The sequence below is a fragment of the Phlebotomus papatasi genome, chromosome 1 (assembly GCF_024763615.1).
Source record: "Phlebotomus papatasi isolate M1 chromosome 1, Ppap_2.1, whole genome shotgun sequence".
Taxonomy (NCBI): domain Eukaryota; kingdom Metazoa; phylum Arthropoda; class Insecta; order Diptera; family Psychodidae; genus Phlebotomus; species Phlebotomus papatasi.
The window spans coordinates 94,902,503-94,929,237 of NC_077222.1; the positions used below are offsets into that span (position 1 = coordinate 94,902,503).

The following is a 26,735-nucleotide window of genomic DNA, read 5'->3' on the forward strand; positions in this document are numbered from 1 at the left end:
CTCTGCGAGAAAAGTGAGAAAACGAGAAAAGCGCTTTTCAAGCTATTTTAGAAAAAAACACACAAAAGATTGCAAATCGTTTGACAAGTGCAAAAAACAAGCAGCGAGATATGATAATGACGTTTCTTTTCGCCGTGAGACATCAGAAATTGCTTCGCTTTTTTGTTACCGTTTGCTATATGCCTTTTGTTACTTTTTACCCCAAGTGGCCATTTTTAATAAAAGGATTTCTGGAGAAAACAATATTTCGATCGCTCAGAATAAGAAACGAATAACTCGCTGTAAGCAAATTTTACAGGAGGGCGATTTGAAGCTGAGATTTGACATGCAAAGTATAGGATTTTTGAGATTGAAAATCTCCATAACTTTGAAAATATTTATCTTTCAAGTATAATATTCACAGGGAAGGTAGAGAGTATAAAGAAGTATCCAAAAAGCGAATAAAACGATTTTTGTAAAAAATCGAGTTGTTCGACTTATATTCTGAGTCGTCGATTTGTGAAATTCTAAAATAGATACCGGATTCGTATTCAAAAAATGCAAATTATTCAGAAAATATTCACCAGTGCATCAATTTTGGAAAATAAGTAGGTAATAATTGTTATCTTTATGCAAGGAAAATATTTCAAAAATAGGGCTAAAAATTTGGATATTTTTTATTTTCTAAATTCCTTGTTCGAATTCTAAGAAACTTACGATATTGAAGAAGGTCTATGGAGGCTATCTATAGAAAAAAATTTGAGCCGCTATCTTTTTACCTTGGAAAATATTGAATTTTGAATTTTTCGATTTGTGACTTTTTGCCCCAGTCTCCCCTAGTTTTTTTATAAGTGCTTGATAAATGCAATTGTTGTTTGTTTAAAAAACAACGGATACCTTTGCAGTTGTTACATCAATGGATATGTAATTGAAGATTAAATCTTTAAATTTAATTTTATTTAACATTTTTGATGGTGATGAGCAATTTCCTGTAAAATTGTGATGAAAATTAAATTTGTAATTTCATTTTGTGTCCCTTTACGCTCTAGCTTCCAGCAGACTAATTTGTAAATTTTCCGCAAATTGTGAACAGAGCAAAATGTTCATTAGGCATATTAATTCTTTAATTTGATGCACCTGGGGGCAATTGTTAATTAATTTCACTCTATTTCAAGTAGATAATGGGTTTTCTGAATGGTAAAATTTGATTTTTTATTGTTTTTCCTTGCAGAATGGCTGATCCTCAGTGAAAGAGAGTTTGTGGCCAAATGACGTGAAATCACAACAGACTCTCTCTCTTAATATGTGCCTTGATGGCGTTCAAAAGAAAGAAAAAAAAGACAATTTCCAAATTCGTACAATATGTTTATTAACTTATCTTACCACATTGTTGTCACAGTCAATGTTGTTTTTCTGAAGAATATAACTCATGTTTTTGCATCTCTCGTGTTACTATAAAGTCCAAGATGCGCGCGTGTTTGCAGAAATAAAAATATCACAACCAGATTGTACAAGAGGACACGGACAAAAAGGGCGTCAAAGGACAATCACAAGGTGCATAATCAAAAAAACACAACACCAATTGTGTGAGGATGAATGCCGGCTGAGAATCCTCTTGGACATCTACCACAGGCGACAACGTTCAGGTGGGTACATCCCTGATCCTTTCTTGCATTTGAATGTACTGGCGAATTCTGGTGAGTTGGACAGGACTCCATGGAGGCGGATTCTACCGGGACAGTGGGAGTCCTCGAGGGCCCATTTAGTTGCCACGGTTGTCATTGTTTCGCACCAGAGCTGCAAAAGGGTAGTTCATGGGAAATATTTCAAGAAAATCTCGTGTCGAAGTTCCTTACATTGCCGTAGGACATGAAGAATAGTTGCTCGTGTGTGTAGTTCTCAAAGCCAGGCAAAAGATCTTCCCTTCCGTTTCTCTGTTGATACAATTTATAGGCATAAAATGCTTCTCTAAGGCCACCGTTATCAGCGATATTTTCCCCAAGAGTCAGTTCCCCATTGATCTGAAAAAAAAGAACCAACGGTTGAGATGGCTTAGAGGACTCTTAGGAGGTCCCTGACTTACATATTCTGACACTTCCGGAAGGTAATAATTATTGTAAAATTTCACAAAGCATGACGTCCTATTCTCATATTCGTCAATTGTCTTATTGGTCCACCATTGCCGGATGTTTCCGTTCTTGTCGAAATGTCGCCCACTGTCATCGAATCCGTGAGTCAGTTCGTGCCCCAGGATTGTCCCGATGGCTCCGTAGTTTAAAGCTCTGCAAGGGAAAAGCGAAGGAAGTTGAAGACATCGGTAAGTCTTTTTTTCTTAATTATTTACAGCTGGGAAGTAGACAAAAATTTAAGATTTTTGTCAATATTTTAGAACTGCTCCAAGTGAACAGTATTTTGGTAAAAATTAGTGAAATATTCTTAATAAGAGGGAAATGAAAAAGATGTGAACTATCTTAGCATTTTCGGTTTGATTTAAAGGGATTTATTATAATTTTTTGGTTTTTTACTGATCAAAATAGAATTTTCACTGACCATTTTGAATTATTTACTGATCAACTTGGATTTTTTCTGGCATAATAATGGCCAAACTTTTTTCCCCATTTACAAATGAGTTTCGAAACATTTGCTGCCAATTTCTTAATTTTCTACTAACCAAAGTTGTCTTTGCTTAATAATATTTCAACAATAGAGGAGACTGGGGCAAAATTAGTCAGTAAATAAATTTTTCATTGCGTATAATTTGTAATAAAAAATGTTTTTATCTGTCTGATAATATTTCAATGAATAGGAAGGAAGGTGTTTACTTCGAATAAATAGTGAATCCGTAGCTAATTCTGCCTCGGTCTCCCCTATATTAGGTTTTCCGCGATCGCCTCTAGGTGATGTATTTTGAATTTATAATATAAATATTTTTACAAGAATTTTTGATCTAGAGGATGAGGAAATTACAACAGCTGTTGATCCAAGCGACGGCTGTTATTATGTCGCTTGGATCAGCAATATTGGTGTAACTTACTCATCACTTACATCAGCAGCTCGTGTAAACTGTGTATTTTTGGCTTAAATTAAGAGTATTGATGATTTAGGAGCCGAGTAAGTTATGACAATTGCAAATCGAAGCGACGATTAGTCAATTTCGTCAATTTTTACGACATCTCTTAAATTTTCTGTTTATTGCATTAAAGGATTTTTATGAATATGGGATCGTTAGAAAGGCCTTAAAATTCTCTGCAACCTAATTAAATCTTGATAAGAGTGATAAGTGTATTTCTGCTCCAATGAATGAAGTTTTTATCTCAGTGTCAAAATGATTGATTCAATGTTCCGTGTTGTTTATTGCTAATTAAATGACATGTATGTTTTAAGAAAGCTTCGAACTTCTGAAAAATGTAAAAAAAAAGGATAGAACATACGCCCTTATTTGTTCTCTTTTGATTTCGAGTAAAAGCGAAAATATACAAAAATAATTGAAATGATAAAGACGAAAAAGTAATTAATATAATTCGATATAACAAAATTATAATGTTTTTTAACAAATGCTTGATAAATGCAATTGTTGTATTGCATTGTATGCGAATTTGTACATGTATGCGAAAACATGTATGCGAATTTCAAATTTTTAACATTTATAATAAGGAGCGAGAATTCTGAGTCTAGGCTTTGCGAAGTGCTCGAACTTGTGGCTTAGATACTATTTATCCCAAAAGTACTTTCGCACCATTTACCGTTTACCGGTTAACAACAAAATTTAACGGATTCATAAATCACTCAAAAGATCCCCCAAAACAGTTTTAAAAGTAATAAAATTGATTTTCGGACAAAAATTATTTATCGGTTCATAACCGGTTTATTACCGGTTCACAAAAGATTGGAATCGATTTATGAACCACTAAAAACATTGCCCAACATAATGTTATATAATTGAATATTGGAATTCCTGACAAGCTTGAACCAAGTTCAATATGAACTGGTTCAGTGGTTCATAACCGATTTATATTTCTTCAAGCTTATCAGGGATTCCAATACCTTTCCAATGAGCATAAACATGATACTATTCGGCTGAGATATGCGTTCTTTAGGGCCTTTTTAACCTTTGACCTTGAAAACCCGTTTTTAGGAATTATTCAAAGGTTTTTTTTTTGTATAAGAACGATTGGGAGGGGTGCGGAAAAATGAGGTGTAGTTAATGGTTCTAGGGTCGACTTATTGATTGATTTGATGCTTTAACACTTTCGTCTCCTTTGGGACTCTGGGTACCCATGGAAAAAAGAATTTTTTTAGACTATTTAGAATCGATAAAATTCCGATTCTTCTGGATAATTACAAACTATAAGGATGTCCAAATCTAGGATATTTTTTGCAGGATCCCAATTAACTCCTGAGCTAAGATATTCTTGGTCAAAAATCGTGAATTTTCGATTTTCTGCTTCCTTGCAGATATTGTGACTTTTTTGATATTTCTAGACTAGAATAAGGAAAAACCTCTCGGGGCTAATAAGTATGATAACTAACAATAATTACAGATTACATAAATTCGAAAAACAATTTTTTCATAAATTTTCAAAAAACTTGTTCAAAGTTGATGGGTACTCTCGTCCCCAAAAATCTAGAGGTCAAATGTAAGGTTATCCCGCCAATGTCCGCCATTTGCTTTTTGACACCAACCTTGTAAGAAAATTCAAGCGGGAGCGAAATTTTTGTCAATATGGCCGATAATTTTGACATTTGGCAGCGAAGGAGATTGCTTTCGGGGAAGTTTTTCCTATTCTTCCAGATTTTGGTGAATTCTGATTGTCCAGGAAGTGTTTTTTTGGCTCTTGAGAAAGCTTAATGTGTCTGCAATAACATCCTGTTGAGAGAAATGAGTGTTAAAGTGTTATTCTGTGAAATGTTTTGAGGAATCTGTTGGCAAGCAGGAGCTGGGTGTCCTTTTTAGCACTTCCTGGACATCACAGAAGATACTGGTCAATAATTCTTCTTGTTTTAGTGATCAATATTGTAAAGGAGTCATTTGACACGCAAAAATAATTCACAACATTGATATTATTGGCTTTTGGAAAATTGAAGTTTGTCCAAGTTTGTATCGTTTGCTTTCTTTAGGGGACGAGAGTTCCCATGAGTTTTCCAATTTCCCAGAGGCGGAGAAAATTCTTTCTCTATAAAAGTATCATATTTGACCACTAAGACTTACAATAAAGTGAGTTTTACTGAAATTCGTTCGCTGGATATGTTGTGGTCCGGAAAGAGTTAAAAAGTTTTAACACATAAGCGTACACTTCGGGAGAGAATGCCGTAAACAATTAACTAAATAGAACACTATCGCAAGAGTTGTGCTCCTGAACTCATCTCTCAATCGAATTTGCAGGTAGTCTGAATTGCAAGGACAGTGAGTTGCGAATATTCCTAGGTTGCTGAATGAATTTTCGGTATGATGAGATGTAGCAGATAGTGGACGGAAAAATAGACCTCTCTTGATTTTTACTCTTTAATTCTTCACGACGTTTTGAGGATGAATGTCCTCTTCATCAGGTTTCAAATTGGAGGAAAAATCACATTCATCCTCGAAACGTCGTGAAGAATTAAAGAGTAAAAATTAAGAGAGGTCTATTTTTCCGTCCACTATCTCCTCCAAGGTTGCGCTCGTAAAGAATCTCAGCTATCATAAGGTTCTCTAGGCTCTTCACTAGCTTTTTTTCTAATCAATTGACTTCAAAAAAGAACAAAAAATTGAATAACAATACAATAAAAATTTAAAAGTAATTTTGGTTTTCACATCGTCCTTAGAAAACCGCTACGTATCATTTTGATTTTTGTGTGTGAAAAATATTGTTCCTTCTACAAAATAATTATTTTTTTTATGTTTATAAAAATAGGATTAGGTGTGTCCTAATTTAAATTCCACTGCTTTATATCGTAAGAACTTTGTTAGTTATTCTGATTATTTGCTCTGATTATAACTTCTGGGAATAATTAAATTCGTAAATCTTTGTTTAAACTTGAAAATTCAATTGAAATTTGCATCATAACCAAAAAGTAGTTTTTATCATAAGCTGAGGAAATCATTCCAAAAATTTGAATATACTCGAAAGTTTTGGAATAACAAGTTAGCTGTATTAATTAACTATTCAACTATCTTTTTTCCAAAAATATTGATTAAAGAGTAAAAGAAAATTTACTCACTCAAGTCCCAAATGGTAGAAGGGATACTGAAGTATGGCCAGAGGAATAGCTGGAAAAAGTGATAGAAGTTAGAAATATGGTAAAAAACCTGTTAGGAAAATATTCGTGAAGATACTAACTTATGGCATTGGCTTGGAATGTATGAAAAGCATTAACATTTGTGGGAGAAGTGGCCCATCCGAATTTGTTTTCATTGCGAAATTCTGTGAGTTTCTCCAGCATGTTCCTATGCAGGATGTGCATCATATTGTCGAGGTGGGTGGTATTGGTCACATTGATGCCTTTGTAGAAATTTAGGAGGGTGGCTTTTTCGAGAATCCACTCAGGGAATCCAATGAGACTTCTCATGGCAGCGGATTTTTCTAAAGTGGCCGCTTTGGTCTGGGCATCCATCCATGTGGTGGTGGCCACGAGATCGTTAAAAGCCGTCCGGATGAGCATTAGCATGAGTTCAACGTTGGGCTTTGTGCGTTTGAGGAAATCTCTGTCGGCAATGGAGTAGCTTACAGCCATTCCCATCAGTTGATTAACTCCATTGGCGCAGTAGAGAGATCTGGACAGGGATCCTTCGGTACTTGTGATTGACTTTGCGTATTGGTTGTGCAGGTTCCTCATGTCAGTTGTTGTATGAATAATTAGTTCTTCAACAACAGCCCACCAAATGTACAGCTCAATCTTAGCCAAGGATGTATTTGCCACAAATTCCACCAGAGTCTGCAGGTACAGCAAATCCCCGCTGCTTGTCAGCAATTTATCTATTTCAAGGTCTAAATGAACTTCTGGAACATCCAGGAAAAGCAATGTGATGTACTTCTCCCAGAGTGGAATCCCCTCATGAGGAGATATGTAGGTATCTGTGGAATTTTGCAGTTCACTTACTCCCATATTCATTATATCATTCATAGGATCCGTATCCTTTGATTTAGATGCATTCTCAGCTGCTTGATTGAGTTGGTATAGGATTCGTGTTGTGTTAAATATCATCTTTCCTGCTGTGAGAATATTCGCCACACTCTCTTCATTCAGCGTTGTATTCTTATAGTCCAGAACAATAGCAGATATCACTTCTGACACATACCTTCCGTATGCACTTCCCATCATACTCTCTTCATCCTCCTCAGCATCATCCTCCTCCAGGATAACGGACTCATCTGCTGATGGATGAATTCCAAATATCTCCAAGCGTCCTCTGATACGTTGAGCTTTGTTCAGGTTGTTGTTATTGCTGAGAAATACAGAAAATTTAATTTGTTGCAGAACTTAGTCATTATTCCAAGGAAATTATTTCTGCTAAGGAACACACGTTTCATAAAACCTTATTATAAATTTATTAATTTAGCAAGTCTGCTTGGAAAAGACATTTTAATATTTGGCATTGTTACCATTGCTTTCTATAAAATTAATTGTATTTGGTCACCACTTGCCACATTGAATTTTACAGGAGTCTGTTCGAGACGTAAGAGATGAAAATTCAATTTAATTGCACATAAATGACAAGAATTATTGTGCTATTCCAATGAAAACTGAATAATGTTTTTTAACACTTTTCTGTTCTCAGAGGCTTCTACATTATCGATTTCTTTTAGTGTTGGTTCCTGTCTCGACTATTTAGTGGTTTTTAAACATGACGAGGACTGGGAAAAAACACTCGAGACTTGAACCAACACAAAGAAAAGTCGATAATGCAGAAGCACTTAAGAACAGTTAAGTGCTAAAAACGAGTTCAAGAGAAAGACTTGCCCTTTCCATTTTTCATTAGAATAGCACGACAGCTCTTTCGTCTCTTTTAGTACTTTGAGTACCCAAAGCAAAATGCAAAATATCGATATTTTAGAAAAATATTTTTTTTTGAACAGTTTAGAATCGATTATATTCCGAATTTTATGGATGATTACAAACTACAAACATGTTCAAATGTAGGTTTTTTGTAGGAGCCCGATTAATGGTGTTATTCCAATGAAAATGAAAAGGGGAAATGTTTCTCCTGGACATTTTTTAGAACTTTACTGTTCTCAGGTGCTTCTGCATTATCGACTTTTCTTTGTATTTGTTATTGTCTTGACTGTTTTCCATCAAGCAGTCGTGACAGCAATCAATATGAAAAATCTGTTGTGTAGAAGCACTTGCGAATAGTAAAGTACTAAAAAATGTTCATTTTTTTATTGAAAGAGTACCATTACTTATGAATAGCGAATATATGACTCTTTCCGATTAACATCCAGTGAACCATTTCCACGGTTTTAATCAAAAATATGTTATATCAGGAAATTATCGAGATCCCGAATAAAATATTTTAAATTTGGATATCTTTATGGATTGTAATCATATGAATCATACACAAGAATTGGATTTTTATGGATTCTAAATAGTCCAAAAAATGGGTTTTCCCAGGGTGGGGAAAGCGCGTTACTTTTAGATGACTCAAGCTTCGAACAATTATTTTATTTTCAACAAGTTTTTAATGAACTTGACCCCTTATTATATAATATTATATTCAGTTGATCCAGTGTCTTAAATTTCCTGACAAGGACAATGAGTCAAATCCATCAAAAACATAGAAAAAATTGACTTGTTCGAACCTTAAGTTGTCCGAAAGTAGCGCACTTTCCCCTATTGATTTTTTTGGGTACCCATAGAGTTTTAAAATTACGTGAAAAAGTTAAATATGTACTGCAAAAAAGATTAGCTGACAGAGATTTTTAAGATAACCTTGTTGATTGAAATTTGTAGATGAAGTCCTAAGCGTCAAAGTGTCAAGAGACACGCAATTTCCCAAAGGAAAACACGATAGAATTGATATTGAAAGCTTTAGGAAATTGTTTGCTTTTTTCTTAGGATTTATTTAATCGATTAAATCAACTAATTCCGACGCTCACGAGAAAGACAATTTGTCCTAAAAACCTAGTTAAATCTTTACCGTCAATCTTTACCGTTCAAGCTCTCGGGTGTTTTTTATTTATCAAATTACAGAATTTAATAACAATAGATACTGACACAATTTCGCATTTATAAGCTTGCCTATCATTAGGGGGAGGTGGGGCTACTTTGAGCTGTGGGGCTACATTGTATTACGATTTTTCGCATATTTCTAATGGAAAGTGGGTTTTAACATGATGTAATTTGGATAGACAAAATAATTGAGAACCTAAATAAAATAATTGTAAGGGCCAGCTTCATTTAGATATAGGAAGGAAAGTCGTATAACAATCTAGCCCCACAGCTCAAAGTACAGAGTATTTAATGATAAGCGACCGTTGCAAAGCGCGGTAGTTTGCTAACCTACACAAGACGAACATGTAACACAAGGCGAGCACTGTTGGGTAAAGTGGCACTCGCTTGGTGAGAACTTCGTAAACTAAAGCCTAAACTAAGTCTAATGGAGTTCATCCGGAGGCTGGTTAGGTATACTTAGCCCTTTAATAAAGGGGTTTTAATGGAAAGGGTATGCATAACGGGCCCGAACTGAGGCCTAGGTGCAGCAGATTGATGCTGCCCACCACCGACTAATCGGCCGTCGACTGGGTTAACAGGTGTCGCATAGGCCGTATATTCTGCACAATGAAGGGTAGAATCATTATTATTATTATTATTATTATTATTATTTATTTTAATCAAAGCTGATAGGGTCCGCCCCTCTTACATAGTTTGATTAGAGGAATAAAAAGAAAGTTACAAGCAAAGACATAAAATAATAGGCAAAAAAAAATCAGAAATCCAAGATTAGCCCTACTCAATCTGGTAGAATCTAGCAATGCCAGCCAGTGAATCATCGATTAGATGTTCTTGTCATAAATTTCTCTTATGTAATCTGACTGAATCTATTTTGGGCCCTTATGTTTTTCAATTTAGTATATCCGACAACACAAGAAAATTCTTTTGTCGCTTAAAAATAGAGCTGAATTTTAAAAATTCTAGGGTTCTGGCAAAGGTACCCTCCCTGGGCCTCAAAGTCTTTCACTACACCAACTGAAAATGATTATATAAGTTATACTAGAAAAATTTTCGAAAGACTTACGTTATTTTTCAGTCAGTTCTAGAATAATTTTTTTCAGGTAGAAGTTAGATAATATTGTGGTACGAAAATAACTAGAACTGAGGACTACATAACGTTTTTATGACCTAATTTGCACAGTATTGTAAAATTTTGTTATTTGGAAAAAATGCAGGACGATAGGCCATAAATCGATGATAAATAGGATAAATAAGACGATATTAGTTTTTTTAAATAGTAATTTTGTCTCACAAGTGCGAATTTTATTAGTAATATGAATTTCCAGCCCTACTTTTCCCTTCATTTTATGGAATTTATCTTTAGGTGATATTTATTGAATTCGAAGCTTTTAGAAAATTTACATCCCAGTGCTTGTACTTTTATTTGCTTTCTAATGGAAACAGGGATAAACGATTAAGGGTACCGATTGCTGGGTTATACAATACCCCAATTATATAAAACCAATTAATTGAATTTTTATTCCAATATTCAATTATATCTTTTTCATATTGTTTTAATAGTCTCGTGATAATTATTCGAATTGAACTAGATTAGTTGTAATTATTGTGTTGGGTACTTGTAAACAAAACTCGCGAATTAGTCGAGTATTTGCGAAAAATAACACCGAATGCTATCATTATATTTTCATTAACTTGTTTTTATTATTTTAAATTAAAATTGTCTAGACAATATACTGAAAATTTTGCACAATAGCCGCTTGTTAAGCAAATTGGAATGTTTTGGGTTTGTGTGCAAATAATATTCGGGCTCTTTTTCCCTATGAAATGTTATAATTTGCTCAATTGTTTGGTCATCATTGCCCAAAATTGTTTCTTGAAAGCTTTTAGTGTTCTATCTCGTCAATTAAGTAAAACTACGCAAAAGGATGGTGAAAATGTTAATAAAAATAGCTCTTTTAAAAAAATATTATTCTATACAGTATTATATTGCTTATAAATCAGAAAAAAACATAATAAAATTAAGAAAACTTAAAGAAATTAAATGCGCTATAAGTTATATTACCTAAGAGAAACTACGTAAAAAGATAATTGAAATAAAAAAAAACTTAAAAGCCTTAAGTTTCAGGAAAACTGTTTTTTTTTCATTATAGACAGCATGAATCAGAGGTGACCGGTAATGTAAAAAAAACTCCTATAAATTTAGTAATTAAAGAAACTACGCAAATGATAATGAAAAATAAATTAAAACTTACTTATAAAAAAGTCGTATAAATAAGGTTTAGGGTCTATCTATATAGATAGTAAATATGTTAAGGTAGAAAAAGGTAGGAAGGTATTAAAGGTACTTCAGACTCAACAAAATGACGTAAGAATAATATTAAGAAAACACTTCCTTAAAATAATGGCCCTTAAAGAATTTGAACTTGAGGTTTTTTCGTATTTCGGAAATTGCTCTCGCAAAGTCTTCCACCGTTTTTTATTCTGGAAAATTTACTTTGATAAATGAAATTGAAATTGAATTTCTTAATACGATTTGAAGCGTTTGTCTAATTTGCTCATCATCGTCATCTTCATTTCGTTTATCCCATTAGGATTGCGGGCTAAGGACATTTAGGTTAGCAGCACACGCCTGTCGATCCTCCGCAACCTCAGAAAGATCCTCGCGTTCGATCTCACGGCGGTCCAAGGCAAGATCCTGAATTTGATTCAGCCATCTTGTCCTAGGTCTATCACGAGGTCTATAGCTCCTTTACAATGGCTTGCATCGCTTTTCTGTGGAATCTTTCTTCATTCATGCGGTGAACATTACCATACCATCGCAGGTCTGATCTCTCAACTCGAAGAAGCAACTCCTCGACTTTTAGCTCCTAACGAAAGGCTACGTTCCTTAATCCTACCTCGATTTATACTCATTCACCTTCATCGCCGTTTCGGCACAAACATTTACAAATCGGTCACATGCGTGTTGAAGCACTTTTTCAGAAGATCCAAAAAGAATCAAATCATCTGCAAAAGAGGACGTGGCTCACTCTGAAATCCCCAACACGAACACACCCCTGGTGCAGTTCAACACCCATTCGAAAACCTTATGACTTGGATCCGTTTACACGAATACGCCTACTACAGTCTCTGTATAATTACTGGGTGGCTCTCACCAATTCCTTATCCAGTCCGTACTCGTGTAGTACATCCCAAAGTTGTTCTCTCGGTACTTTTTTTTCACCCTGCCCTTTGGCCCTTACTTTTCAAGTATATTCTCTCGGTACTCGTATTCGGTCATATGCTTTTTCCAAATCTATAAAACAAGCATAGAGTGGAATTGCATACTCCCAAGCCTTTTCGACAATCATCCTCAGGGTAAAAAGCTGATCCGTTCTACCTGGTCTGAAACCGCATTGTTCTCACCCAGTTTGGGCTCGACTACGTTTCAGTATCTTTTCTCAGGGATTTTGGCATACACTTTCTTTATTGTTTCCGTTCTTTAAGATGGGTACAATGACCCCAACTTGTCTGTCCCTTGGTGCTCTCCTATATTTTGCCGAACCACTTTAATGACACGCGTAAGCCAACTGACCCTCGTTATACCCATGAGTTACAGCATTTTGGGACGTATTTGGTCAATTTCTGCAGCCTTTCCATCCTTCAATTTAGTGAATGCATATACAGGACTTCACTCTCTGAAGGACTACTTTCTTCCCTGCCTTTATTTGTGGGTACGTCACCATCAGTGCCTTGTTGAGAATTGAGCAATTCTGAGAAGTACTCTTTCTAGCGACTTAAGACCTCTTCCTCTTTGGTCAGAAGATTTCCTTCCTTGGATGTTACTCCTTGAATGGAATTGCTCTTCTTCCCTTTGAGTCTTCGGACTGTTTGCTAGAAAATTTTGTCTGCTGTAGTACAGCTCCAGCTTTTCCCAGAACTTTAACTGCAAGCTTTGCAACCTTTCGCGCTTCAGCGTAACAGTTACGAAAATCAGAATCCTTACGTTGTATGTACAATTTGTAATGCTCTAGATACACTTACAACTTAAGCCGAGAGACGGCTTAACGTAATTATAATCAAAATAATGATTTGACTAAATTTCCATAAGTTTCCCACTAACTAAAAGTCGATTATAATTGCGTTGAGCTGTTTCTCGGCTTAAGTCGTAAGTGTGTATAAAGCATAAGGCTTCTTTTTTCTCTCCAATGGCTTCTTTTACTCCCGGTGTTTTGTCTAATTGATTTTCTTTAAAATCTTTTTAATCTCAGACAAGTTCGATTTTATTCCAATCGATTAAAACGGGTTTATGATTTAGGTAATGTAAAATTAAATTGTTTCTTTTGTGATAATGATAAAGCAGGTTTTTAGATAATTTATCTTTTATTATGATTTGTGAACCGGAAAAATAATTAAATGCTCAAACGTTTTTGTGTCGTTACATTATAACCGGTATATTACTTCAATTTAAATTTACTTTATCTAATTTAGTCTTTATTTTTACCCCGTTTCTTGTGCGTCTATCGTCGTCTTAGCATTCATACAAATCTATGAAACAATTAAAGTATTATTATAAGAAGTAATAAAGCCAGATTGAAATCGAACGAACGAAACGTAAAATCGTAACGAAATTTCAGGGCATAGAATCAAACTCACGAGTTTAAACATCTTGTGAGATTTTTTTGTTGAAAAGAAAATGTGGTTCTGAAAACTAAAAGAGATTTAACAAATATTTGACGTTCTTTTGTCTGCTTAAAAATAACCCTCTCTGTTTTATCTGCAAATTAGATTAATAATTGCGATGCTGATAATGATAAGCATCATACAATCATTATGCTTATCGTGATAATTTCAAGAGTAAATATTCGCATATTTTCGTTGTATGGTTTTCGACTTTACATATTATTCATGTGTATTGAATATGGACTTTTTCACACTTAAATGGTATATTTGATGATGAAAACACTTACAATGGAATCCCCGTGTCCACTTCTGGAGTACCTATGGCCATTCGATAGACTGATCTATTCTCTGGATCAGGCATCAAATCAAATCCTACCATAACGTCCATGCCAAAGTATCTCTTAATAGCGGCCACTGACTTAATCCAGTCAAAATTGTATGTGCTGTAGTCGACTTCGGTGAGATTGAGGATTGTGGGAACGATGGGCAGGTTAAACATTTTGAGGTATTTGTAGATGGGTTTAAGGCCGATTTTGTCCATAGTCTCTGTGTCCATGCACGCGGAAAAGACTTGTCTCGTCTGATTAACTGGTAGGGGTTCATCTGGGGTGGCATTTGATTGAAGAAAGGATCGTACTTGTCGCATGATTTTAACCTGTTTTTCACTGAACCAGTCATTGGACATGGCTGAATCCGGACGAGGATGTTCCTCAGCCCAATTGCCACACGTGAACTTGTAAAAATCTTCACAGGGATCAACACTTTGGTCCATTGAGAGCTTAAAATTGGCAGCAGCTCGTAGGCATTCTGTAGTTTCACAAACTCTACTCGCTCTTCCTGATAAAAAAAAAAACGAAAAAGAAATTAAGAGACTTCCCAGCGCGAAAAATTTAAGGAAGTGAGTTGGAAAATTCTTGTTGTAATCACTGCTGCAATTAATTCAGCGATAATAGTCAGTAATTAGTGTCTTTTAACACCTCTTCTACATAATTTATTTAGTTAGTCAAACAAATAATTTCGTCATGAAAAGATCGTTTTCTCAAGACTCTTCAAGCAATTTGCCTCTTGTTAAATAAGAGTCAACAGTGACTGCGTCTTTTTTTTTTACTAATTTTTGTAGTTCCTTTTTTTATTGCAAGTTTTGTTATTTTATGTCTCTGTTGACACGTGCTTAACAGATTGTACATTAAATATTTTATTTGCTGTCGGTTTTTTTATGGCTCCACAAAGCGATGGATTATTGCCAATGAAACTGTCGTTTCTGGGAATATAATTTTGATTTTCCGCACGTCTTCAACCCTTGTTAAGCATGATTAGGCTGGTCGTTACAGCTTACTGCTCCATGGATAAATTATTTATCTCACTTCTATTCATTAAAGTTTTCTTTATTTACGCGAATTTAATCTAGAAGATTTGATAAGATATCTATCTAAAATTGGTTTGGATCTTAGTACCGCGGCTGCAAATCTTAAGGGGTTATATGGGTCAAAAAGACTGAAAACAACGTAATTTTCTCTAGTTTTTTCAACATAATAAAAAAAATTATTTAATTCAGGATCCTTAACATATAAAAATGCAATATTTAAACTATATTTTCTGAAAATGTTATTTAAAATTCTTTAAAAATAAATCAGCCATTGGAATTTAATTTTTGGAGACGGTTTTTGGAAATACTTCCCTAATGCCCTAGATACACTTACGACTTAAGCCGAGAGACAACTTAGTAGAAAATGATGGAAATTAAATTTAACCATTATTTCGAATATAATTACGCTAAGCCGCCTCTCGGCTAATCCACAGGTCTGTTAAGGGTCTTACGGTGGATAAGATTACTCAAAGTATTTTGTGTGTTGTAAAAAAGCATAGTTTTTAGCTGGTGAGTTAATCTCGTACTTGAACAGTGAATTTTTGAAAAAAAATCGTATTTTCCCGAAATTCTTATATAAAACGATTGTGACTGATGAAGCCAGTTTGGATATTTCAAGACATTTCCAAATATAACCACATCGGTATTGAATAATGGGCCCTCTAGACTGGTTAAACTTTGATTTTCAAAAATTAAATATAGCGATTTTTATCCCAGGCATGCTTTTACAAAATTTTCCCTCGGACTACTTCGAAAAAATATCCAAAAATAATAGAAATCGTAGGAAGAGTCGTCTTAAAAATAAACATATAACATGTTTTTTTGAAGAAATGGTGGAGGGAGGGGATAAAATGAAGATCATTATAATGATTCTTGGGTCTACTCATGGAGGAAGGTCCCCTAAAGACCGAAAGTTCATAGCTCGTACCTTTTGGCTTTTAGTTGCGTTACAAGTTTACGGACAGAAAAAAAGAATATTTCTAAAAGATAGATGATTTACGGGTACCCTATCGATTCATTACCGATTGTGATCGATGCAGACGGGTTGAAAATTTCAATATCTTTCCAAAAAATCTAAATTTAATGAAATCGGTTGAAAAATAGATCCTTTGGAGTGGTTAAGTTTTGAACTTCAGAAATTCAAGATATGGCGATGTTTTTAGGTTATAGGTATGTTTGAACGAAATGTTCACCTGGACTACCTCCAAATCATATCCAAAAATAAAAGAAATCATAGGAGGATAAAGAAAAAAAAAAACGTCTGGAGATATCGTTTTTTAATTCGGGATTACCGAAGATCGGTAGTTGATATCTTTTACCGTTTAAGCTCCAGTTTGACAAGTTCAATTCAATTTTATTGTTACACTTAGTGTCTTACAAATCCACAGATTTTACTTAAGACTATACAGTTGAAAAAAGCAGATTATATAACTGCTCTCTCTTTGAGTTCGAGGAGTAAAATTACCTTTTACGACTTATTTAACACTACGTTTCGTATTGTTAAATGAGTTGTGATCAAAGTAAAACAATATCCACTGTTTCCAGTTTCCAGCTTAACTTATATGCCAACAGGAAATATTTAGTTTTATGACGTCATATAAATTTATTTTAATAATTTTGTCCACTGCGAAGTAAGTTTTTTTTGCAAAAATTAAGTCTTAACGGATGAATTTTTAAGTGAAAATTTCAGAAAATACGGTTTGAATGATATACTTTTATATGTTTAAGGGCTTGAATTATTTTTTTTCATATTTCTGAAAAAAAAATAGATAAAATACGATTGTAAAAATATAAATTTTTAATCTACGTAACCCCTTTTAAAAAATATATTAAAGGGGAGACCAGGGCAGAATTAGCCAGCGGTTGAAACTATTGAAATAAAAAGGTTATTTATTAAAAAATAACCTACAAACCATAAAACGGAGAATATAAAAGCTATAAAAATCTGTTTAAGTTTTTGAGATTTATTTATATTTTAAAATTGTTTGAGACTTAGGTGCCTCTGGTGTTGATTTTACGAATTTCACTTGTTCTAAAGAATTATGTTCTTTATTTAAAAAATCGACATAAATTCGATTTTGATTACTTTTTTAAGAGTGACTTTTAGCTTTTTAAGAAAACTGATCACAAGTAACTTTAATTTTCTTTGGGAATTTTCTTAAAATACCTCTGTTTAATATTTTCCATCGATTTTTAGTGATATCAAATTATTTGTAAAGATGAGAGTTTTTATACGAAAATTCTCTAAAAAAGTATTTCCAAATGGCGTGAAAATTAGTTGTAAAATACCATTCGAATTCGTGTCAAACTAAGTTAAATTAAATTCAACGCAGACTCAAGGTAAATTTAATGCACGTTTAATTTAAACTTTAAACTAAAATCGATTTTCGCTCAGTTCATATGCATTTCGAGTTCCATTCCAACTCTACACTCAGAAATAAAAGGGGGTGCGTTTAACTTTTTTTCCTCGTAACTTTAACACTTTTTAGGTGTAAAAATATATCAACAATTTTTAAGGTTAATTTTACAACTTTTTAAGTGTAAAATTAACATGAAAAAGGGTGAATTTAACCCTTAATACACCTAAAAAGCATAATATTTACACAGATTTCGGATCAATAATGCAGGGGAAAATTAACATTTCCGGAATGTTATTTTAACTTTTTCAGATTTCTCTCAGTCAGTGTATTTGCAGCAATTTCACATTCCGGAAATGTTAATTTTACCCTGCTTTATTGATCTGAAATCTGTGTAAATATTATGCTTTTTAGGTGTATTATGGGTTAAAGTTACCCTTTTCCTGTTAATTTTACACTTAAAAAGGTGTAAAATTAACACTAAAACATGTTGATATATTTTTACACCTACAAATTGTTAAAGTTGCGAAGAAAAAAGTTAATCGCACCCTCTTTTTTTCTCAGTGTTGCCACCAAAGGGTTAATATCAAAATTTTCTTCCGTGACTCATATTTTCCTGAATTACCACAAAAGAGGAAATTTTTCTTCTTGAAAATATCTCTAATTTTCTTGTAAATTATATAGAGTAATTGGTTCAAATTGGCAGAGTCAATATAACACAAAAGAAAATCAGAAAAGAAATCAGTAGAAAGGTGTTCTTATCTGTAAACTCACCTTGACACGCGAGCACGATAATTCCAATTAGGAGGATCAAGATGATAAAAATCAAGGAGATGAAGATGATTTTGTGAAAGTACTTCCTTCTGAACCTGGACATGTCGTGTTCCATAGTGGAAAGTTCATGTTTTCCCAAGGAGAGAGGTTAAAATAAAATTGAGTTAAATTATATTTATCGATTGCACGATATTCATAGTCATTAGCACTTAAGTTTTGTGTTCATTCACCTCGATTGAATGCCCACGGCATATGGATTGTCCCCAAGTGTTGGATGAACTGCGGCAGTTGATGCTCCTGTAAAAGGCGCGTTATCGTGTTAATGATCTTGTGATTGAATATTTCGTAGGTGAATCACACGCAACACAAATCAAAATTTGTCCAGGGCAAACATAATCTCTGTAGGAGGGTGAATGATTATCTGTTGGGTGAATGATAAGGGTGTGGAGTGTAATTTGACCAAGGGAGGGAGTGAGAAAAGTCACCCACCAAGTGACCAAGCCACAGAAAATTGTGGCGTGTGGCGCATTTGAAATGTTTAACACCTCCTCTGGGCCAAAAGGCACGAAATAAATCTACTCTGGTTTTGTCTTCCTTTGTCCCAATGAATTCCAGAACAAACTGGAAATTGCTATTTTCTCACAATTTCAATCCACTAAAAGGCAACATTTTTTAGATCACTCAAATTCAAAGCGACACTCGAAAAGGGAAAAAGTTTTTCACCGGAAATTCATGCAGTGAAGCGATATTCGCGAAAAGTTCTCAATGGGTTTAGTGCATTCTTCACTGAGGCTCAGGGTTGACTGTTTTCTGGAAAAGTGCCACTGTAAAAGTCCTCAGCAATCGATTAATGTTAGGTGGCAAAAAGCATAGAACGCGAATGCAGAGGGAAAAAGTTCCTGACCAAACCGGTAGACAATTCACTGCGAAAACTCCCTATATTAGCATTATTATTTATTTGTGCAGTTTTTTCATCATCACAATAAACCGAATGAATTATTGATATGTCATTTAATTTCCATTTTAATGGATTTCTTCTGTCGCACTTGCATATGACAATTACTTAAGCTCATCATCCCCCATCCCATATGTAATTTTCCGGCTCAGACATTTGTCTTTGCAAAATGTCTCTTTAGTCAGATAAGGCTCAAGTAAATATTAAACTGATAACTAGAATGTTGAACTTATGAGCCATTAGTGAAGACTCATGAATTATTTAGATGATTTTCCTTTCTGTAATTCAGGTCGCCCTAAAATTACATAAAAAAAAGACACTTCCATTATTCGATTTTCTTTCCTCATCAAACACAAAATTTACTGTACACGCGTACAATAAATTGTGGTTTTCGATTGGATAATTAATTAGAATTCTCAATAAAAATTGGATTCACGCAAAAACATCACGAATTGTGATCGGAGAACAATTAATCTCTTCACTGTGTGTCGTGATATGTGATGAAAAATGTGTTTTTTGTTGTTGTTGTTATTATTATCGAAGATTTTGCATGCAAATATTACTTAGAATCATCACAAATAATAATTGCTTATGCATCTTCACGCATTGTTGATGACTTTTCAACTTGTATTTACATATTAATTTGTTTTAGTCTGCAGGCTATAGGTGGGATTTCTGTGAGTGAAAAACTGTTTATAAAAATACTTATTTTCATCCATTATTGGATAATTTATGGTATTTTCCTTAAAAGTCTGAGGGGACTGCACAGAGTCTCGTTTCCCAAAGCGATAATTAATGATTCAACGCTTTGTTAGATTTATTGTTTTTTTCAATTACAGGTTATTTTTAAATATTTTTTTTTATTTATATCACGCCATTATACATCTGTCTATATCGTTTACAAGTCAAGTGAATTTGCAAAAAAAAAGAAATATTTCTTAAATAAACAAATGTCGATATCCGCTTGAAGGAAGAGATATCTTAATTTTGATTTCTTATTTTAAGTGATTCTGTATTGTTTGTTAAATTAACAACAAGTAAGTAAAACGGTTCGGAATAAATACCTGCCATTCCTATTGCTACCTCTAAAACCTGATGAAATGTTGTAAATGTTTCATGATAGTAAGATTTTACGCTGTTTCATATCACAATAAGCTATCGTTTTAATTTTATATGCTGGTCTTAGCTCAGTTTAAAAAATATGTATATATAATATTATTGTAAATACAGATTTTGGATTCAAAAGGGAATCCTAAAACAGAGCAGAATACAGAATAAATTTAGATCAAATTATTTAATTTGGCAATTTTTAAATGCTGAAGATGCATTTATTAATGAGAAAATACCAATTTAATGAGGATAGTACAAAGCAAACTGCCTACTCATCTCAAGGCTGTAGCACTACTTTAAGGTCATAAGGACCTAAATAGACTCAAGCTTGATTTTGATTATGTAAAGAAATTTTATGCAATTTTATGCACGAATAACTTTACGAAATATAGTCTTCTGTATAATGTAATGTGCTTGACATAATTAGGACTAAAGTCTAGAGACGACCAAACTAATATATAGTCAAGTTAGTTTCTCTGATGCACTTCAAATGAGGCTTAGCATTTACTGACACTTACAAAAGTTTTTTTTGGTTTTTATGTAGAAATTTCCACTGAAATGCAAATATAGGGGAGACTGGGGCAAAACTTGTCAAAAGGCATATTTAATTCTTTCACGAGCTGTGATAAAACTTAAACGTTTTATAATGTGCATATTCTGATAAGAAATTTACTGCTCTACAACATTGCAGAAGACTATTTTCCTCTATCTCGGAAGAAATGTGATTTTCGAATCATTTTCTAAAAGTCGATTTTGTGGGGATTCTCAAAATTTCTGGGGCAAATTTTGTCACTCTTCGGATAATTTGTGACGTTTTACTCTCGCAAACGTTAAAAATATAAAATAGACATATTTCTATAGGAAATTTATTCCTCTACAACTTTGTCGAAAATAATTTTTCTCTATCTTAACGAGAAATGTGCTTAAATTGAGCTAATCAGTATTGATATTTTCTGTAAGCCAAATATTCCAAAAATTGGGCTCAAAATTTCATTATTTTTTATTTTACATAATCCTTCCTCGAATCCCTTGAAACTTTGTAAGTTAAAGAAGGTTCATGAAGGCTATCTATAATAAAAATTTCAAGCCTTAGTCTCTTTTATTTTAGAAAATAGTGAATATTAAAATTTTCGTTTTGACAAATTTTGCCCCAGTCTCCCCTACTTATTTAAAAATGGAGTTAAGGGTAGAGAGGGCTGCATTGAGCTATTGAAAACGCTATTTTCTCCCATATTTTTAAATATACCGAGATCTAGGGGAAACTAGGGCAGTAGTAAACATGGGGTATTTGTTAATACTGCGATTTTTTAAAGTTGATATTAGACTTCAGAGGACGAGATCAATATAAATATTGTATATAGTAACACAACTATTATTAGGATCCTTCTCTACTGAAGAAATGGTCAACGTAAGCCCCAGTACTTAAAAATCAATGTTTACAACTATTCCATGTTTACTACTGCCCCGGTTTCCCCTAATAATAATAATAATAATAATAATAATAATAATAATAATAATAATAATAATAATAATAATGATGGCACAACGTTCTATAGAGAAATTTAGGCCTTTCAGCATATTAATGTTAGAGTGAGATTCAACATGTAAATAACCTAAAAAATAGGTTGTTTCTCGTGAAAATTTGATTCGTAAAATGTTGCGGTAAAGGATCGGGTAAAGGTGATATTGGCCGTTTTTGCACAATAATCTGGGCAATTATTATTTAAAAGTTCTATGTTATTTCCAATCCGTGAGAGTACAGGAAGTCAGTGAGCATGAAGGAAAGAAAGGGCAGTGTAATACAAACCAAGGAAAGTGGAGTATCGAGCTCCATGTTCTGGGCCTCAATGTAGTAATCCCATGGTACACCAGCTACTAAGGAAATTTATGATAAAATTTCAAACCCTGATTCCAAACTCTCAGTGCATGATAGTTTGGGCTGATCTTTCACCGAAAGATTTTATGAATTAAATTTCCCAAAGGATCAGCTTTAGTTTATTTAAAACTTTAGAAAATCTATTAATTGAGGATAATCAATTATAATTATCCTAATATGCTTGATTTCTATAGCCAGTAATCTTAGTTAATCAAATAGAATATTAACTTGAATAAATTAATATTTATTTGACAAGAGATATCATCTCTTATGAGAATTTTTCCGAGTCCACGATCTGTCTCAGCACATCTTCCAAATGGGTGGGTTCAGAGGATGATTAACAACAATTGATTACTCAAGTATATTGGGCACCAAAAGTATTTATTTCTCTTCTTCGAAGTACAACCAGTGATCTCAATAGAAGTTACTGGCAATTGAACAATTACACTAATTTCGGCAGCCCTTTTATACCAAAATCTCAGTGAGAAGACACTATTGCCCAACCATTGAATCCTTTTTTTGACTATTGTTCATGTGCTATTTTTATCTCTATTTTTTGTGACTGCACATGCAACTGCAACGTGCACATATCATAAATTATGATCGTAAATTATCTCTATGTGATGGTCTATTTTTAATTCTTCAAGTGAGAATTCCTCCATCGAACTCTTTTTAATTATTCTTTAGTCAAAATCTTCTACAAATTCTATAAACTATCTTCATAGAGTGATCTACAAAGTATGGATCACTACATACTTGATCTTATTTGGAGGTAATTTTAAGTAGTTATTCTATAAATAAAGTGCAAAAATTTGTTATATTCATACCACAAGAAAGATCTGATGCAAATTTTTTTCTAACTAAAGTAGGAGAACGATCATTTCTATCACGACTATTTGATGTTTTTCGAACACGCAGATGACTGGGCAAAATAGTCGAGACAAGAACCAAAACAAGGAAAAGTCAATAATGTAGAAGCTTTTGAGAACAGTTACGTGCTGTCCCCATTTTTTTTGTAATAGCACCATTATATGGATTTTCCATCTCAAAATCGATTGATTTGTTGAATGAATGCAGTGAAAAGCATAGATTTATGGTATTTTTATTAGAATGTATGAAAAGTGCAAATATTCGCAATAACTTATGAAATTTGAGATGTTCGGAAAATTATTTTGTTTGCTTTACAAATGAAATTCATGACCTCTAAATCAAACTAGTCTTCTTCCGCAAGAAAGAAAAACCCCACATGTTATACTCGTTTGAATGTGTAAACTTGTGACTTTCCCAGAATTTCGCTTTATTGTACACCTTTATTATTTATTAACTGCCTTTTCCAATAAAAATATAGTCATGTGCGTATTTTTTTTTGGGAAATGACACAATCACATCAATATGAGACTCGTTGGTGGTAATCAGGCAATCAAGCATCTCTTTGGTAAATTAAATTGCAATGATGGGAAATTATTGGGAAATACATTTTCTATGGCAATTATCAAAATTGGGTGTTTTTGTTGTTAGAGGGGGCACATATATCAAAAATTATAATGCACTTTGTCTGCATCGTCTCTTGCGCAAGAAAATTAATAAATACCTTGCGTGATTTCTTTGCATTTCACCTGGATTTTTTTTTTGCGCAATTTTCCACCCATGGAAAAACTGTGTTGAAAGATGATGTGCGACCTAACACTGACTTTAAAATGACTGGGTCAGTGGTTTAGGTATGTGAGGAAGGAAGAAAATGTTACGATGAGCTTTGTATGAATGAATAAACATTTCACGTGGACTTTATGTAAATTATGAGGCAAAAGTTTTTTTAGAAATTATTTGAGAAGGTTCAAGGGACTTAACGAGGGTTTTGTGTAGGAAGTTTATGTGATTTTTAGTGTACAGAGACGGAATTAATTTGCATGCCGGCTAAATCCGCATTGTGATGCAAAAGCCGTGCGGCTGAAAGACATTGAAATTGGCATCAAGGTTTTCATTCTCTCAGAAAGATGCTCTATGTTTAACATTTAACAGAGTAATTAAAAAAAAAAATATCGTGATGTATTCTACCCTTGAACTCTAGGTATGGGATGATATGTTAGATCGTTGCCCTGGGCTTAAGTTAATAAAGAAATTCTTACGTGATATTCCATTTTCCGTGGCAGTTGTCCAAACTTTGCTGTTGCTAATCATAATAAGTGTGTAGGAGAAGTCTGTGAGTTTTGATGATTAATATCTCACAAAGCTACCCCACTATGAATGGTCACTTTTAGTATCCTATACAGAGAGTAATTGTTTGTTTCTCATTAATACACGACGACGACGTCCCAATTGAAAGGCACACACAGCAAAGTCACTCAATTAAATAGCTCTATCATTGTCACCGATGTACACCTGAAGGCACACAAATTGCTACTGATGATTCCTCTTAACAATTGCTTTTAAATCACACCATGCGCCTTGTATTTATCTTATCAATTCACAATGCTGCTGTATTAGCGGACTATTTTGGCGCCAATCCATCTCTTCAGCAAAGGCACTATTTGTGGGGAAATATTTGCCAGAAGAAAAATTAAATTTCGCGGAAAAATACTTTTGGGAATTGGGGGGAAATTGGTGGTGAAATATTGCACGTAAAAAGCTCAGGGGTAAAATTTTGACGGGGCGGAAAATTCAACAGGAGTCCGGAAGTCACTGGGAATCGGAGGGAGAACCCCAACGTCCGATCCGGCAAATCAAACTCAAGTGACTGAACAAACGATGAAAATGAAGTATCCAGCGACTGGAGAAGTGAATAGAATCGGATCAGATCGATTTTCTCCATCGATTTTGTTGTGCGCCACGTAATTTTTGTTGTCTGACCGTTAAATTGTGTGTATTGTGCCAGTGTGGTTGCGCGCGAATGGGTGGGAGGTGAACACAACAATCAACAAATTCCCTTCCCCATCGACCACCAGAATTGTCGCAATTCAGGGAGGTTTGTCAGTCAAACAACCATGATATGATGCCCATGTGAGGTAGATTCCCAAACCACAAAGATATCTAACATACACCTGATGGACTTCCCGATGCACTCGCAAAAAAGTAGAACAACACTAAAAGATTCATGAGATTCACTTCCCAGAAGTTATTTTCCTCTACTCCCTTCTTCCACACAACAGGTTACAACCAATTCCAGGGAAGATGTACACCACAAGATCACGATTTTTCTTCCCTGAATTGATTGTATAAACTAGAAATATCAGAGATTCCACAGAAAGTGAGTCAGATTGAATGAGCTCAAGTGTTAATTCATTGCTGGTGTTTTCCTATAAAGATTTCCTCTTTTGCGTGAAAACATTTGACATTCAACTTGGGTACTGTTTGAAAAATAAATTGAGGTGTTTTCTAAACTGAAATAAAAATTCTTAGTCATTCACAAATCATATAATCAGCTGAAACGAACAAGATGAGTTTTTGTTACCTTTATACACTGTGAAAAATTAATCATTCCACGACAATTTTTGAATTCATTCATGACGGATCAATCGTTTTTGAAAAATTGATTTGAATCGAAATATTTCTTTGGGGACCATTTTTCTTTTCAACTTTGTCAATTAAATTCAAATTTGTCTACTAAAAACGAAAAAATTAGAGGAAACTGGGGCACTACCAAACATAGGGTAGCATCGAACAGTGATTTTTATTTCTAAACTACTTGGACTATGACGAATATTTCTTTAGTAGGCAAGCTTCCTTATAGTATCATGGAAATCATATAGGTCTCGTTCTCTGAAGTCTAATATTTAATTAAAAAATCGCAGTGTTCGGTGCTACCCCGTGCTCGGTGGTGCCCCAGTTTTCGTTATTATTGATGTATTAAACTGCTGGAGGACAAATGGTAATAGATATCGAATTTGAGACTTAAATAAGCTCTCAAATAACTCGAAATTCCAAAGATGGTTAACGTCTTTTATTCCATCGCCTATCCTTCCACTCATCGGATTTTAAAATGATTTATAAAATATTTAAAAATTAATTATAATTTAAAATTTAATTTAATTTAATCAGTTTCTCAAAAATTGATACAAAATTTTTGAGGACTTGATCGTTACGGTGATGCCAAAGGAGCTTAGAATGGTTCTCCTCTACATAGTTTCTTTTCAGACAGGATAACAAACTGGACGGGAATAGGGACAATAGATAGAGAAAAGATCTGTTTCCACTACTGATCCGAGCCTGTACAGTGCTGTCTCTCTATACGCACAGTTTGACAGTTCTCTCTCTGAATATGCACAACTTTTTTTGAAATTCCCAACGGTTTTTTTCTTTCTTTTAATAAATGATCATTTTTTTATTGTTCTAGAATCTACCGTGTTATTTTAAATATAATTGATTTTGAATGCAACCGACACAGAAGCTGTGCATATAGAGAGTGTGCATATAGAGAGACAGCACTGTACATCTTTGTCCTGTATTATTTTTACTGTTGACTTGCGTACCAATGAAGGGAAATTGCCCATGCTTCGTACGATCCCAAGC

At 33.9% G+C, this 26,735-nt stretch overlaps 2 protein-coding genes across 5 annotated transcripts in view; one reads left to right on the top strand and one right to left on the bottom strand.

Annotated features, from left to right (window-relative positions):
* Positions 1-1,419, top strand: part of LOC129809806 (structural maintenance of chromosomes protein 6) — a 44,647-nt gene extending 43,228 nt beyond the window's left edge. For all 4 annotated transcript variants that reach the window (XM_055859911.1, XM_055859913.1, XM_055859912.1 and 1 more), the window contains one exon: positions 1,211-1,419. In XM_055859911.1, coding sequence (XP_055715886.1) covers positions 1,211-1,229 — 19 coding nt within the window. In that variant the 3' untranslated portion in view covers positions 1,230-1,419. The remainder of the gene's footprint in view (positions 1-1,210) is intronic.
* LOC129809807 (endothelin-converting enzyme 2) lies at positions 1,322-24,968 on the bottom strand. Its single transcript, XM_055859915.1, has 10 exons — positions 24,808-24,968; positions 24,356-24,753; positions 18,519-18,585; positions 18,289-18,383; positions 14,079-14,628; positions 6,297-7,402; positions 6,178-6,226; positions 2,063-2,261; positions 1,836-2,000; positions 1,322-1,776 (listed from the first exon to the last, which is right to left on the bottom strand). The coding sequence occupies exons 2-10, from the start codon at positions 24,405-24,407 to the stop codon at positions 1,603-1,605; spliced, it is 2,457 nt and encodes an 818-aa protein (XP_055715890.1). The 5' UTR covers positions 24,408-24,753; positions 24,808-24,968; the 3' UTR covers positions 1,322-1,602.
* Positions 24,969-26,735: the final 1,767 nt, after the last annotated feature.

Coding starts and splice junctions, on each gene's coding strand:
- LOC129809807 (XM_055859915.1), bottom strand. CDS start 24,407: ATGATTAGCAACAGCAAAGTTTGGACAACTGCCACGGAAAATGGAATA. Junction 7,403..14,078: donor GTGGACACGGGGATTCCATT/GTAAGTGTTTTC, acceptor TGTATTTCTCAG/CAATAACAACAACCTGAACA. Junction 6,227..6,296: donor ATTCCAAGCCAATGCCATAA/GTTAGTATCTTC, acceptor CACTTTTTCCAG/CTATTCCTCTGGCCATACTT.